The sequence below is a fragment of the Calonectris borealis genome, chromosome 3, assembly GCF_964195595.1.
Source record: "Calonectris borealis chromosome 3, bCalBor7.hap1.2, whole genome shotgun sequence".
Lineage (NCBI taxonomy): Eukaryota > Metazoa > Chordata > Aves > Procellariiformes > Procellariidae > Calonectris > Calonectris borealis.
In genome coordinates this window covers 77,909,573-77,925,287 of record NC_134314.1, presented here as the reverse complement: position 1 = coordinate 77,925,287, position 15,715 = coordinate 77,909,573, and the positions used below count along the sequence as shown (strand labels likewise).

At 34.0% G+C, this 15,715-nt stretch overlaps 1 protein-coding gene across 21 annotated transcripts in view; it reads right to left on the bottom strand.

Annotated features, from left to right (window-relative positions):
* QKI (QKI, KH domain containing RNA binding) overlaps window positions 1-15,715 on the bottom strand; it is a 165,804-nt gene that overhangs the window by 95,776 nt on the left and 54,313 nt on the right. For all 21 annotated transcript variants that reach the window (XM_075146305.1, XM_075146294.1, XM_075146301.1 and 18 more), the window contains one exon: window positions 2,510-2,626. In XM_075146305.1, the coding sequence (XP_075002406.1) occupies window positions 2,510-2,626 (117 nt within the window). The remainder of the gene's footprint in view (window positions 1-2,509; window positions 2,627-15,715) is intronic.

Sequence of the window (15,715 nt, the reverse complement as noted above, 5' to 3'; positions counted from 1 at the left end):
TGTACAGCTCTAACAAAAATGCACTGTAGTCACACCCTGGAAAATGGCTACCATACCTGATGTGGAATTCATTGGGCCACTTTGGTTTCTGTTCAGGCTAATATGAACAAGAAGGACAGGGAAGAGATGGAGTGGGGGGGATTATGACATGTAGGCCAAGGAACACACAGCAATTTCCAGAAATCTGAAGTAATCTTTACTCTTCTAAGTGCTTTCTATGAAAGGCTCCGCAAATGAAACATTTACAGGGGCATGGATCTCTTCAGAAGAAAAATTGAGGCCTCAGTTGCAGTTTTTCTTCTTTCTTTTTACACTGCTGTAGCGGTTTGCAAGTATAGCTATGGCTAACACAACTAAGTGTGCTTTTCCACACAGCAAAGCCAATCTGCAAAACTTTTAAGGATGTATCAGAGCATCATTGTTAATGATTATCTTAAATATACATACATTCACTACTAACAGTGAGACGTAATTTCTGGACCATTAAGCTTGGGGCCTCAATCTATACTTATAAAGTTTCTGAAGAATAGATGCCTAAATGTTTTAGCTTATGATATCTATGAACATAAATGAACCAGAACTAACATTTTAATTCAGAAAAAAGTTACATAACCTAACTTCTGATGAACTACCCTGACCTAGAATTACCATTCCTAAAACAAAGGGGGAGCAGCAATAAACTTAAATTCTGCTCATAAATGAAGATAAGAATTGTATTATTTATAAAAAACGTCGTGTTTTAAAAACTATGTTTAAAACGGAAAAAAGGTGAATGAACTTTTAAGTACTCACTTTTTTTTAAGGTATCGGTACTTGTCTTCGGAATTGATAGTTTGAGAATTTATTCATTGCAAACTAAATTTTATTATATTCCATGTAGTGAAGATTTACTTTGTTACACATGTAATCAGAAGTCTTAATGTCTAATTAATCTACCAGCCCAAAAGTGGTAGCTTTCAAGAGTAGATTGAATAGTCTTCTCTTATGAAAACTAGGTGAAGTTTGCAAACTCTTAAAGGGAGGCAATATTTTCACTACATCTCCTGCCCCAGGATATCTTGTTTTTTTTAAACAATACAATAGAATAGTCATATACAAGCTAAGTAATTAAGATTGTTCACAATATAGCATCTACACCCAGACAATTTGATATGTCAGGTGAAACATGCTGAAATTTTAATACTTAGAAATTTTAATGTCTCCTACCACCCCCCCCAGTTATAGGAAATCTGTGTTTCAAAATCCTGTACAAAAATATCAACTCTGCAAGTTCTAGTTACCCATTTACAGTTTAAAACCCCGTAACAGTAGGATTCGTTTATATGTTAAATGTCCCCCCAGCCAAGAGGTAGAAGGAATTCAGGACATAAACTATAATGTTTTAAAAAAAGAAACCTTCATAAATCAAGCATTTAAGACAGAATCACCCTCTTACTTCTACAGAACCTTAACAACCAAAAACTCTCATAGGTTAGAATAGATCTTTGGTCAAAAGCTGGCTATCTAAACATCCAAAATAGCTACAGGGAGAATAAGAAAAAGGGTGGTGACAGTATTACAGCAGATTATGAAAACAAGAGACATCAAATGAAGTTTGAAAGTGACACAGTCATAAGCTCTGGGAAGTCTGAGATTTTTAACTGGGTAGACATTAGCTTTCTCTTTTAATTGTTATTTGCTACATATGTATCAATAGAATGTATTATGTGGCTATCAGATAAGGAAAAGAGGGGGTTTTCTAAAGAAAGAACCAAAAGAAATAATACTTATAGGAATAAAGAGGAAAAGAGTACTGTTAAATGCACATTTCAAAACTACAGTGAAGATGCTCGTGCAACTTCAGCAGTAGTAACCAGAGGTGGAGGGAAGTAGCTAGAAAATAAACCTGCAAAAATAAATTACTTCCATGAGTTACCAACACAGCAACTTGACATTCAGGGTGGCTCTATCTTGAAAAGGGTAGTTTCTGTAGTTATATGGGCAGAACATGTATATTACAGGATAGGACAGCCCTAATTACATTGCAACTCCACCTGAACACAAAACAAATCCAGAAACACAGTGCTTCTTGGTTCACTCAGACAGAATTCACTGCCAGAAATACATTAAACATTTTTTCCAATCCACACTACTTGCACAAATCACTACTTTGGTATTTCAATACAAGAAAGTTATTAAGAACACCTTTAAGGTTAACAGCTCTTCCTTAGAAAAATACATTTAAGTTCAATTTTTACCTTTACCTTGTGAAACATGACACAATTAGGAGTTAGTTATTACTGAAGAATACTTTATAATTGCTAGTTAAGACTCCCAGCTGCACCATTATGGAGCATACACATTTAACTTCTTAGGGTAGGTTGTGTTATTTACTAAGTCTATAAAAAACATTAGATAATGAAAAAGCATATAGTAAAAACACAACCAGTAAGAATAAGAGACATGAGCTTACCCTATGTTAGGAAATAAAACTGTGCATCTGAAACTATGCTACCTTTCAAGAGCTTACCTTCTTTTTGTCCCTCATTGAGCCCTTTCCTCGGACCATTATCTTGCATCCTGTTTCTGCCTCAAGCTGTTTAGCTGTTAGTCCTCTGGGCCCAAGGATTCTTCCAACAAAGTTAAACTGGGGAAAAAAAAAGATTATTTCTGTAAAAGCAAGTAAACAAAATTAATTTAAAATTTAACAAGATGTATTTCTGTCTCTCAAATATCAAGTGTTTATCAGTTTAGAACAACTACACTAAATACCTGAGGTTAAAGAATGAGGTAAGTACTATTTTCATACATTAGATACCTACATGACCCCTACTTTGGGGGATACAGGTTTCAGGTGAAAATAGGTTTTTAAGTTTAACACCCAGTAGTCTAGGGCAGTGGTAGTCCTAATTTCCTCCTCATTAAGTCGTATGAGCTCTTACAGAAACTACAAACCACCCTCCCTCACCACTAACATGACCAGACATGCTCATTAGTAGGCCAAAAATGTGCATCACATCACAGAAATACACAGGTTCTGGTTGCATGACCAGACACGCACACAGCTTCCATGTGGTGGATTGGGTGCCAGGTGTAGATCCAGTCCCATAAGAGCACAGGACCTTCAGGAAAGGCCCCTAAGCCCACTATTCATTTGCTCCCTGCCTACGGCTAAGGAGCCTGCAGAAAACATTCTGGACAGCACACTGCTGGCTGGCCATCCACATCTACAGAAACTCTTCTTTACCTACCCGTGCCATAGCATTTCCCACAGAAAAAAAACTGAGGCTTTTAACGTATTCACTTTAGGTTTCATGGGCAATGTTTCTGGAAAAACATTTTATTTGCCATATATATAAAATATGTGTGTGTATATTTATATATGTATATATGTGTATATACAGACACATGACAAAAGCACATGTCATTTTTTGTAAGTTGTATCCTTTATTTAGTTATGCATACAAATAGAGCAAGTATTTCATGTTTAGTTGGCTAACTTCAGCATCAGCAGACAACAGTAATACCGCCATTTAGCCATATATAACATTATTTCCTAGTTATTATCCAGGGTTTTTTCCCTTTCATTATTTTCAATCACACATTCTGGAAATTATGACATAAATAAAAAAAGCATTAAGTGAAGATAGCATTAAGAACATATAGCAGTACTCTGTGACAACTACAGTGCAAAGATGAAGCACCAGGCTCAAAGGATACATAAACCTGGAAATTTCAGACTGAAGATTAAATTCAAAGAAGATATTAAGAGAACAGAAACTTTGCAGTCAGGAAAGTCTGGATATTTTAGATCCTGGTAAACAAAGCTATTCAATGGAGTTATGAAGAAGTTGTTGCCTTTCATTTCATCAGCTAATTAAAATTGGTTTTGAGTACTACAACTCAACATATTTGAAATCCTTATAAAATTGCAAGGACCAGAAATGATTTAGGAGTGAGCAGAAATTATGAACACAAGCAAATGAAAGTTCTTCAACAAAAATAATCGTGTTCCACAATGGCTAAACTGTTCATAGGGAAGGTACACTCCCAAATTATTTAGTATTCCAAACTCAAAAAAGCAAAGACATATTATGAAGTCTGAATCAACTGTCAGGCGGAAAAAAAAAAATATTAAAGGCACTTGTGAATGCATACACAAACTGTGAATCATAGGAAATTAGGGAAGATTCACTAAGACTGGATAAAGCAATGAACCAGCTACAAGTGATAAAGTTCAGCCTCGAAATATTATCACAATCCTGCATTTGTTACACATTTCATGCTTAACACCAAAAATCATACCACTATCTTAAATAAACAGAATCTTACTTGCCTTTCTTCACAACCACACTTCCTGCACACTATATCTTTAGATCTCTATCCCATTCCACTGGTAAAGCTAAAATAATATTGCAAATCTGACTTTAAACCACTCTTCTAACCAACACACAAGGTGACTATCATTACATTCTCTATCTCCCAAGAAGAACAGCAGCCTCTAATATTTTATTAGCTTGGCTCAGGATTAAAAGAATAATCAAATTCTAAGATAAGATAATTTTGATAAAATTTAAATAGAACAATTTATGATAGTAAGAAAAAAAGCAGGAATTTGTATTACTCTCAAGCTTGCAACTTCATTCATGTTGTCTGAACACTATTTAGAATTGTGGCGTCTAGTTGAGAAATTGCTGACTTAACATTTAACAGAATGTGTTGCAATTTAAGCCAGTTTCTTTTCCAACTACTCCCAGAATATTCTCCTTATAAAGAACCTTTATAAATTGTTCCATGGTAGCTCAACCCCCTGTCTTTTCTCTCCAAACTCTATGCATTAGCATCTTGAACCTTTTCGGATAGGTATTCTTTCTAAAACTCTGACCGTTCTTGTTACCTCTTCTTGGACCCTCCAATTTGTTCATTTCTTAAAGCAAGATGCCTGGACAAGGCAATACTTCAACTGAGACCGCAACAAGATTAAGTTACTCAGAACAATTATATCTTACAAACTGCATTCCTATTAACACATCCCAGCTTCTTCTTTCCCTCCCCCAAAAATTCAGTTCTTATGTTTGGTTCAACATTCGTTGACCCCAGACACTCGTCTCCATTACTTCTGCCTTCTGAGTTTTCCCCAGTTTTGTATTCATATACAACTTTTATGCCCCTCTACAACAACATATTGCTCTACATTTGGTTGACTTCAGCCACACTAATTTCAAGACAGTTTTGAATTTTAATTCCATCTTTAAAAGCATTTGGTATGACTTAATTGTTTTCTAAGCATACTTTCTATCCCACCAACCAAGTTATTTTTAAATGTGTTAAGAGATCCAAGCTGAAGGAGAACTCTGCAGGACCCCACCTGAGGTGCAGTCGTAATGGAGTCATCAGTAATCAATTATCATAGTTTAAGCCAATTATTGCTTTAACAAATGGTTCCCAAGCTTTTGTACCAATGGATCACTGTCAGTATTCAGTTCCTCAGACTACAGTCTCAAAGTTGTAGCGGAGAACTCCATAGGGAAAAACAATTCTGACTCTCTTGTGAAGGGACTAGGTAGAGAGCGTAGTGACCAGCGGACCAGGAACACAGTGTAGACTAAGCCTTCTAGTTAGACAATCTCAAAAGTTTTATCAGAATCCAGTTGTATCAGCAGCTACTGCTTCTGTAACCTGCCAGGCCAGCTAGATTATCAAACAGAATTATCAGAACCAGACACATCTGACAAATTCAAAAGACCAACTTTATCACATTTAACTCAAGATTTCTCATGCTCTTTGTCCCCTACTCTCACCCAATCGCACTCTTCTTCATCGCTTTGTTTTTCCCTACAAATAACACACCTGTGTTCAGGAACACTGTTTGTTCTAACATTTGTACAGAGCCAAAACTAGAAATATTTCCCTATAATTTCTTACAGCATTTCTTACTCTGCACTTGTCTAATCCTCTAGGATTCACCTTACTCCCAGTGAATTGCTAGAGAATAAACAGCAGTGGTTCACAAATCAGTTTGACCAATTTAAGACTGCATTACTTTGAATGTATCCAACCTCACACATGTTGGAATTAGAGAATGTGTTAAAAATTAAGCAGAAGTGACCCATGCTAAGATTAACTGCTTCTACATCAACAATATAGAAAAAGCAATCAAATACTTCATTTTCCTTTATCAAGTTAGTCTCTCCTTCACCAACAATTAATGTATCTCTGTACTCAATATATTTTTATATGTCTAACATTTTCACTCGTGGTATTTCACAATTATTTTCCTGGTTTTTTTTTAGAAAAGCTGAACTAAGTTTTATTTTTGTGTTCTCAAATTTTGTGTTCTCAAAATTAGAACTCAAGAAACAACCTCCAGAAGAACATGTTTGTGACATGTATAAACACAAAAGCATCCTATAAACCACCTAGAACCCTTTACATTTTAGGAACAATGGAGGGAACCAGGAAGTATACAACACTAAATATTCATAAAAAGCCAAGAATTAGAGTATCTAGTGGAGCTCAGGTGCTGAAGTAGCTTGCTAACCTTACAAGGTTGAAGTTTCCAGCAGTACAAAATACGCACCAGCAAGATCCTGTAGAAAGACATTTGATGCCTTTCTTTGGGAAGATGCCCAAAATACACACTCTTAAGAAAAGAGACAGACAGGATATGTTGGGAGACTCTGTACATGAGGATCTTTGTTACTGAAGATTTTTAAGCAGAAACAAATGTATTAGGAAAAAAGTGGCTCTAAATCTTAATGTTTGCACCTCCTCCGGGATATTAATGATTACTCTGCAGCAACTGATACTCCCGAGAGCTGACAAAATTTCTATCTGATGTCCTACCTAGTAAGTCCACTGCATCAGAAATTCCCTGATAAAAACTGCTTGTACTCCCCATGAATAGAAAACTATTTTCCAAACAGAACGGGTGCTTTTGCAGTCTTTCTATGCCTCACCAGCCTCTATACCCAGAACAAAAGTAGTAAAGGAAAATAAGAACAAACTATGCTAAAGACTCAAAGCTGCTGATTAGTAAGAGGTTGCAAAGAAGTGTGTCTGATTTTTACAGTGTATGGGAAATGCAGTATTTAAGAAACTTTCCATGCAAGTTAATCTGAGGAACTTGTGGGAGTCCAGTGGTACTAAATTTCATACTGTTATTGTGCCTTTTGTATTTTGTGTTTTCCTTTGAAACCTGAAAGTAAGATATGGCAAGATCTAATTTATCTGATGAAAAAAATTCTTTCCTTCATTACTGGAGAAATCTGATTTGATTAAAATATCCAAATCTAGCAAGAAAGAACATAAGCACATACATTTGCTCAACAATTATTTTGCTCAATTAAAAACTAATTTATTCTACCATCTTATTAGCAAATGTTTCAATGATTTCCTGTACAATGAATTTGCAGAGCTAGTTACTTATCACTGGAAAAAAGCCAAAACAAGTTATTCTTAAAGTCTATTTCAACTTAAGGAAATCAAGAAAGTCTTAGAAAGCTTGTATGTTCCTCAGATACAATGCATATTTGAGTACAAATGTTTTATACACAGCTTAAAACATGATTTTAAGGAAAACTTCAGGAAAACCTCAGTAGTTCCTCTTTATACCAAAACCAAAAGATGCTCTATGCTTCATGTTGACTTTAACTAAAAGTACTTTAAGACATAATAATAAACATTTAAATTCAGCAAAAATTCTAAACACACAAAAAGAACCCTTTCTTTACCAATGATCCACAACAAATGCTTTGCAATGTGTCTACGTTTCTAGTAATCTGGCATTTGGTCTCATATTCTGATCTCCAACTTAGAAAAAATCATATAAATCCTCTGAATTCCTTAAAAAAACCAACTGTAATTACTACAACTAAGTACTTATAACCATAAATGTCCACTCTTGATGACGTTATTTAATTAACTGCCTGTAAATTAGCTTCAGTATAGTTATGCCATACATGAAAACATGTTTTCCATTTTGAGAATACCTTTACATATCACGAATTCCTTTTTTTTTTTTTTAAACCGTAACAGGACACAAAAACTTCAGACTCCTTCTACATCAGTTAGAAAGCAGCTTCGCCCTTCCCTTATTCGTATTTTTTTCCAATTACAGTATTTTATTTTACAGCTCATTTAAGTGTTAGACATAACTCTGGCAAGCTGTAAATGGATTTTCATGAAGACAGAAAACTGTACCTTATATTCACCCTTCCCATACCCAAATCAGCTTTCAGATTGTATAGTAATACATTAAACAAACTAAAGCATCCCAAAAATGTGGTTCAAAATGTCCTGGTGTTTTAGTTTGCATTTTAAAGACATGGAGAGCAAGCGTTTCCTGCTCACTTCATTTTCATATGCTTTTCCCCACCAAATAAAAACCAGCTGAAGACCAAGACTCTTCACGGTTCAGTGGTTAAAATACATCAACGTTAAGAAGCAACTGAAAACTGGATGTTATAATGGAGAATATCTGGTAATTTTATCTTAAGCAGCAATGCTGACAGTCAGTTTAGCCATTTTGGAGGGAACCTTCTATGTCTTCAGATCATAATAGTCTCCTTCCATGACCATTTGGGAGAGAACTTAATCTGATAGAGTTACAGGCTAAAGGGCTAACTGTGGAAATGAAGTAACGAAGAGACACAAAGGAACTGCAGCAAGAAGAAAAAGGCATTCAAAAGAAAGCATGATGAATGTGTATGACACTCATGATGTTGTTTGTTAAATGTGACTACTCTTTGTGAGCAAGATTAACATAACTCTTAAGTATTAATTAATGTCTTAAAGTTACAATTAAATTTGAGTACTTATTTTCATGCATGGTTTTGATGAAGAAAAGCAGTTAATGCATTTAATTGAAACATATTTATATGCAAACTTAAATTGGAAATACTACCATAGAAGATAAAAAATAGCACTATGCTGACAAAACATGTCATAAATACCCAGAAGATGAGGCTCTAAACCCAAGAAAAGCTTTCACTGACCCATCAAAATTTGCAAATTCAGGGTTGGGTTTTTTTATCGCATTCTTTCTAAAGGAACATTGTTTTATGATACTGGTAATACAGTTATTTTTCCATAAAATATTTCTGCATTTATTAGAAATAGCTTGAGTTGCTTTAAGCTGAGTTTTAGATAACCATAAAAACATCAGATATACGGCCAATTAGATTTTTTGAAAGCCTGTAACTTGAAACAAGAACAAAACCACTTGAAGATTTTTTGAAAGCCTGTAACTTGAAACAAGAACAAAACCACTTGAAGATTTTTAGAAAGCCTGTAACTTGAAACAAGAACAAAACCACTTGAGGTACTGGAAAACAAAATACAGCATATTAAACCTTAAGAAGGTAAGATTTTATACTTTCAGTTAGGTAGTTTAGTGTTTAATAAAGAAAACAAAACTCGTAGCATAACATTATAGATAGGTAGCTTTGAGATTACTTTCTCAGAAATTTAATCTGAAACATTTTATAGGAGAATAGAAATAACTTAAATGGGCAATTTACCCTACCTTACACTGAATATGCTTTCTAGCAATAACATATTCAATTAATGTATCACGACCATATACCCATTTTCACTACGAAAACTTTGTCACAAAGTTGGCTTTGCTCTTTTTTTTTTTTACAAGAGCAGCTGTAGTGATGTATATTTATATACACAAACACACACATAGACATACTTTTAAGAGAACTAACATGTATACCTAAATTTTTTTTTCTTTACCTAAAATGACCATGAATAAATTAGCCACCGATAGTAAGATAACAGTAGAAATTGATTAAAGACATAGCTTTTCAGTTCATATTTACAGCCCCCCCCATTTTTTCAGTCAAAATATTTTCTTGAAAAACTTCAAACTATTGCCACTATCTCATCCAGTACAGAAGATGATACCACTAGATTTTTGATAGGTGGCGTTTACAGAAATAGAAAGTCTTTTTTTTCATGAATAGAAAACCTCAGATATATTTCATGCCTTATTAAGTATTTCCAGTGATTGAACACCACACTCATCACAACAGAAAACAGCTATACAGCTTTTGTTGAAGAAAAGCAGTAATAAGAACTACTACTAAATGAAAACAAGTGCATCATATACACAGCTTACTCAGTGACCACACCATAGATTAATTGAAAACAAAGAATGAAAAGTTTACATATACAGCCATTTGTACACATTTAAGAAATCAAGTAGGAAAAGCATAATGTTTCAGGAATAAAATAATTTTGAAATTGCGAAATCTTTCATTAACTGCATTAGCATGTATTTTGAGGATTAAATATGCTCCAGTGGAATTTGGCAAGTGTTTTGCATAGTTAAGAAAAACAGACTATCTGATGAGATTTTACAGGGAGAGGAGGCTGACAAAGCAGATGGTATTATCATTGTCAGCACAGTGAACACAGACAATAGTAACCACATATAGAAATTAATTTTTACATACAACCTAACTTTAGGTAGTTGCTAAGACTGCCAGCAACAAACAGTGAAGTCGTTTCCTGAAGTCTCTTCCAAAAACACCTACTGGTAATACAAGAGAGGCTGCAGACAGCAATGCATGACAAACATTCCCTCCATCCCTTAATACAGCATGTTTTCTAAGCGAAATAACTAAGTAAATGCCAAAGTACATATGTAGTGAACACCAGTATGACATGTATAATCTGCTTATGTCAAATATATCCACTTATATTTGCTGGGTGTATCTGACATACGCCATTCTAATACTATAATCAAAGCTAAATGAGAAGTATTGAAGCATTTAAGTGATGAAGTTAAGTAGTAAATTAGAAATGCTGTGCTGTAAGAAACTGAAGCATATAAATTATCATGAAATAATCTCTTCATCACTTAAACACAAAAATAAAACCATTAAAGTGCTGGAGAACAAAACACAGAATATCAACCCTCAAAAAGTTAGGATCTGTCATATTTGCAATTAGGTACTTTTGTGCTGGATAAATAAAACCAAAACCTCTAGCACCATTTCAACCATTTGAAATACCTTCGGGATTACTTCAAGTGTGAGAAATTTAATACCTGACATTTAATAAAAGGGTCATTACAGCTAAAAATATTTAAAGTAGTTCAAATTCTCTAAAATTTGAGCTGTCACAAAGAAAACAGCAAAATCTTTATCAAGTGGTGAAAAAAAGAGATAATGAAAAGATTTTTCTTTTTCTTAGTTTAGTAAGTGGCCAAGCATCATTTTCAGTGCATATGTAATTCTCTAAGACTGGTTTGATCTTTATTTAGCTCATTGTATACTTTTTTTAACACAGATTATGGGGATTTTTTTTTGGTTCCTAATTCAGTTATCATAATCACTTTTAAACAAAGCCAGAGAGTAACTCATCTTGTTATGGGCAAGAACTGATAATTATTGTGGGAGTAAGACAAGCTTAGTCTAGTTCAAAAACTTCTCAAAGTAAAATATTTATTAATGCAAAAATAAAGGATATGGACATAATTGTAACATATTACTAAAACATAGTATTTTTGCAGCAGGAGAACAAAGTTAACATTCAGTGGATTGAAGTCTGTGATATATTATACAAAAATATCAGCATCCACAGGAATATGAAAATAATACATTAGTGCAGAGGTTTTGCGTATTACACGTCTCAGAAGTTACAATGCAAAACTCAGCTAGTAACAGAGAGTAATGAGTTCCCTCCATACAAATACCTACATCTATTACTCTTTCCCAGATCTACATTTAACCTACGTATTACATAACATAGTTATTGTAGCAGTTATTGTATTGGTAACATTTTAAGTTCCTTTAAATTAGATTATTTTTAAATTTTTCTAAGCACAACTTCTTAAGTCAATTGCAACAGTATAGATTCCATGGGATCTCCAGAATGGAGAAAGATCTCCAGAAAGTTTTTCAAGCTCATTAGTGAGCACTGTCTGGGGAGGGGTGAACACCTTAAATCTCAGTTCTAAGTACTGGGATATTTCTCTGTTGCATGGTATGCATAAGTTAGTCCTCCTCCGCGCTGTTTAACCTCTAACTCACCTTATTAGAAAGCTAGTAAAATGGCATCAGTACAATTCAGACCCTGAATAGTTAACATTATGTTCAGAATTAAAATCTCTTGAATGAACACGCACATGCTGCGAGCCACTTGGCTGACCAAAACTGAGCATAATGTTCAGTATTTGTTGGCCAATTAGTAAACAGATCTTGCCTATATAGAGACTGCACACAGTCTTTTAATAAGAAATGTTGATAAAGATTTATCTATGTTTTCCAGTAAAGCTTTAATAAGACGACAGTAAAGAATCCATGATGAACAGTAACACCTCATTCTCCCTGTGAGATAAAGAATTGCAGCCTTCCCAATCAGACATCAGCAATACATGCTTTCATGATTTCAAGGATGGATTACCATAATAAACAGTTTGGTCTACCTTAAGAACTGCTCTTTTATTACTGTTTCTTATTAGTGAAGTGCTCTAAGTAACAGGTAGTACAATAAATAAGAACTGTCAGGAATTTTTAATACCGAAAATCAGGATTTTTTTGTATTTAGATTTTTCTTTCTCACTTAAAAAAAGTAATTCTATTAGTTACAAGAATCACAAGTATTACATTTTCCAAAGGGTAGCCCCAAGCCCTACTCAACTATAAAGTTCTCTTTGCTAGTACCTATATTCCGGCAACATAACATTATTTAACAAATTAAAAATTGCTTCAAATTGTGTTCTGGAATATGTCAAAATAAACAGCACACCATGTAATTTCAGATAAAAAACTGAGGTTGTTTTAATTAGGTGATAAATAAAATTGTTTAAAATAAATAAAACTAAATAGTTTTTATGAAGCAGTACTGTACAGTTAAAGCCCCAAGACAGCACAGCAACATTAAAGAACATAACCATCTTAAAATAAAAATATCAACTTATTCCATTTAAAGACGCTACAATTCTGCAAGGTTATTTTTATTGCTAGAGCTGACTTGCCAATTACCAGATTATTTACATTCGTTTCTGACTGAGCAGAATATCAGCCACTGGTGATCATTCAAAAAGCTCACAATCTTTTTCTGATCACTGCAGCTGTGAACTAGACAAACCAGATTATCCATGTGGTATCAACAAAATACAGTTTTTACTCAGCAGACTGCATGCTAATGCTTAAAATGTTCCTTTAAAAAACAGCAAAAAATAAAAATGCATTTAAAAGTATAGCTGGGATTTAGAATGAATTACTAAATCCTTTAAATCCACATTATTCACCTCTAATAACCTCTGTGCTGAAGGCTTTGAGAGCTTGTTTAACTGACAAACAGCTTTACAAGCCCCATGTAAATACAATAGATCAGATCTATAAAAAAGGAAGGATAAAAAAAAAAAAATCAGGCTAGCTTTCCAGGTCATTTTAATAATGGTAATAGAGCTTTCTTTATTAAAGAAAAAAGAAATCTCAGAGCACAGATTTAAAAAACAAACAAACACCAAACAAACAAAAAAACAAAACCAACAAAACACCACCAACACACTGAAGTATACAACTTTTTTCTCCAAATTCTTAACTTGCATTTTATAACAGAACCGGAGTAAATTATCAAGTATTCAGATTAAATACTTGGTGTTTCATTCAGATGTTCAAATTTTTAAATAAAATGTTATCACGATAGCTAGAAATTTATCTAAATAACACTTAATTTTTAGCACAGAAATTGTAATGCACGTGACAGAAGAACCTCAGCAGTAGCTAAACGTAGTTAACTGAACGCATTAAAACTAGTCAGAGGAGCCAACATACAGTTTCCTTTGTTATCTGTTTGAACTACGTATCTATCAGAACTCGTTATCAAAATGCAGCCATAAGAATTCAGGATGTAGTAAATCCTGTACATCCAAAAATCAAAATCTTCAAAATATATTTCTTTTGTTATCTAGTATACCAACATAACTTTCATCCACACATTCAACCACAAAATATAACACAGTCTTCCCAGAAAATCTATTTTCAGCTCCTCTGGGCAGAAGATTCCACCTGATGTTTTAAACATAATGTGTACATGTGTTATCAAAGGTGGAAAAGATGAAAAAAATGTTTTTATATGCTAACACAAAGATAGTATCTTTAATCTCAAGGGCATTGTTTTGCCAGATTAGCTGTTAAAGAGCTAACATCATTTGTTCACAAATTCTTTGGCTAATTAGAAGGTCATTCTATCTAACAGCATACCAAAAAATTAAATATCCTAACCTACTAGATTTGAAAAATTACCACATCTAACCAATAGTCAATTTAGTTTTCTAAAAATTAACCCAAGATGTAAACATTTATGCCAAGCCATTTACCATTTAGTTTAAAATTAAGTGATTACTAAGAAGTTTTACTGTCCTAGGATTGCATAAGGAATTTTTTTTTTCCTTCTTAATTTTTCTGTAGCAAAATTACACCTCGATCATATAGTTTTTGGCATTAGATAATACAACCTTCAGATGGAAGCTAGAAAGCAATCCACACAAACCAAAATGGAGATCTACATTTTTTGTGAAAACCAGTTATACTGCCGCCATAAAGACCTTACGTTATATTGTCAAAGAGTCAAGAAACTTTAAAACACTACAGAAGTTGCACTGCTTAAGTTGCTCTAAATAGAAGCAGTGGAAATCAGATAAATGGACTACAAAGTTTGAGAGAATTAATTTAAGAATAATTCTTAAATTACTGACGTCTAACACAAAACTATAAAAGTTATGTGCTTCTGTTTTTTACTGTACAGAATTAAATAATCACTTGGAAAAAAGCTAACATTATAAACAATCAGCATTTGCATTAGATAGGTAGAAGAATAAAGGCAAGTTTATTAAATTAGCTACAATTTTGCTGATATTTATTCTGATATTTTTGTATCATGTACCACGTAGGTAATATTTGCATTGACCTAAAAAACTTAGGGAATTCAAAAAGGAGATCCAGAAAAGGCTATTGTGCTAATTCAAAAAGTAACCAGCACTTCATAAATGATATCATGTACTAAACACAAGAGAAGATATTCAAGTTACTATATAGCTCCACAGCCATAAATCTCTCTATAGAGGTATATAAAAAAAGTAAATCTGACTAAACACAACACATCAAATTCCCTGAGCAGAGAAGTTCAAATCTCTCTAATATCTTTTACTCAAAGTCTGAAAACCGTATCTAGTGCATCATCATGCTACGTACAGTACACCTGAACTTTGGCATGCCTATTTTAGTACTCCCCATAGAAAAGATAAACACATACAAAGACAATAAATTAATGCAAGACCATCTCAAATTCACAGAAAACCACTCCGATAGTACTATAGTAACAAGGAGAAGCTGTTCCTATCATGGGAAAAAAACAGCTCTTGACATTAAGACAAATGAGACTCATCTATCATGGTTGCAGTCTTCGAAAAGCTGCCACTAAGCTCCTGGGCTACACCTCCCTTCTACAAACACTCCAACTAACTTCAAGGAAGGGCACATACCAGCTCCTCCTAAAAGGAGGAGATCTGGAATTTCCTGATCTCTTCCCACCCTGTCAGATTATGCTGCTGCACAAGGAGCCTGTCCATATTTAAGAACGAAAAAATGGCAAAGTCCTCTCCACTAAAGGCTTTTAGGCTGGAGTACAGTTTCACTCTCTTTAGCCCACAGCTTCTTTCAGGGAAAGGCTGGGCCTATTCCTTCTCACCTGTTAAACCCAGTGGAGGACTGCC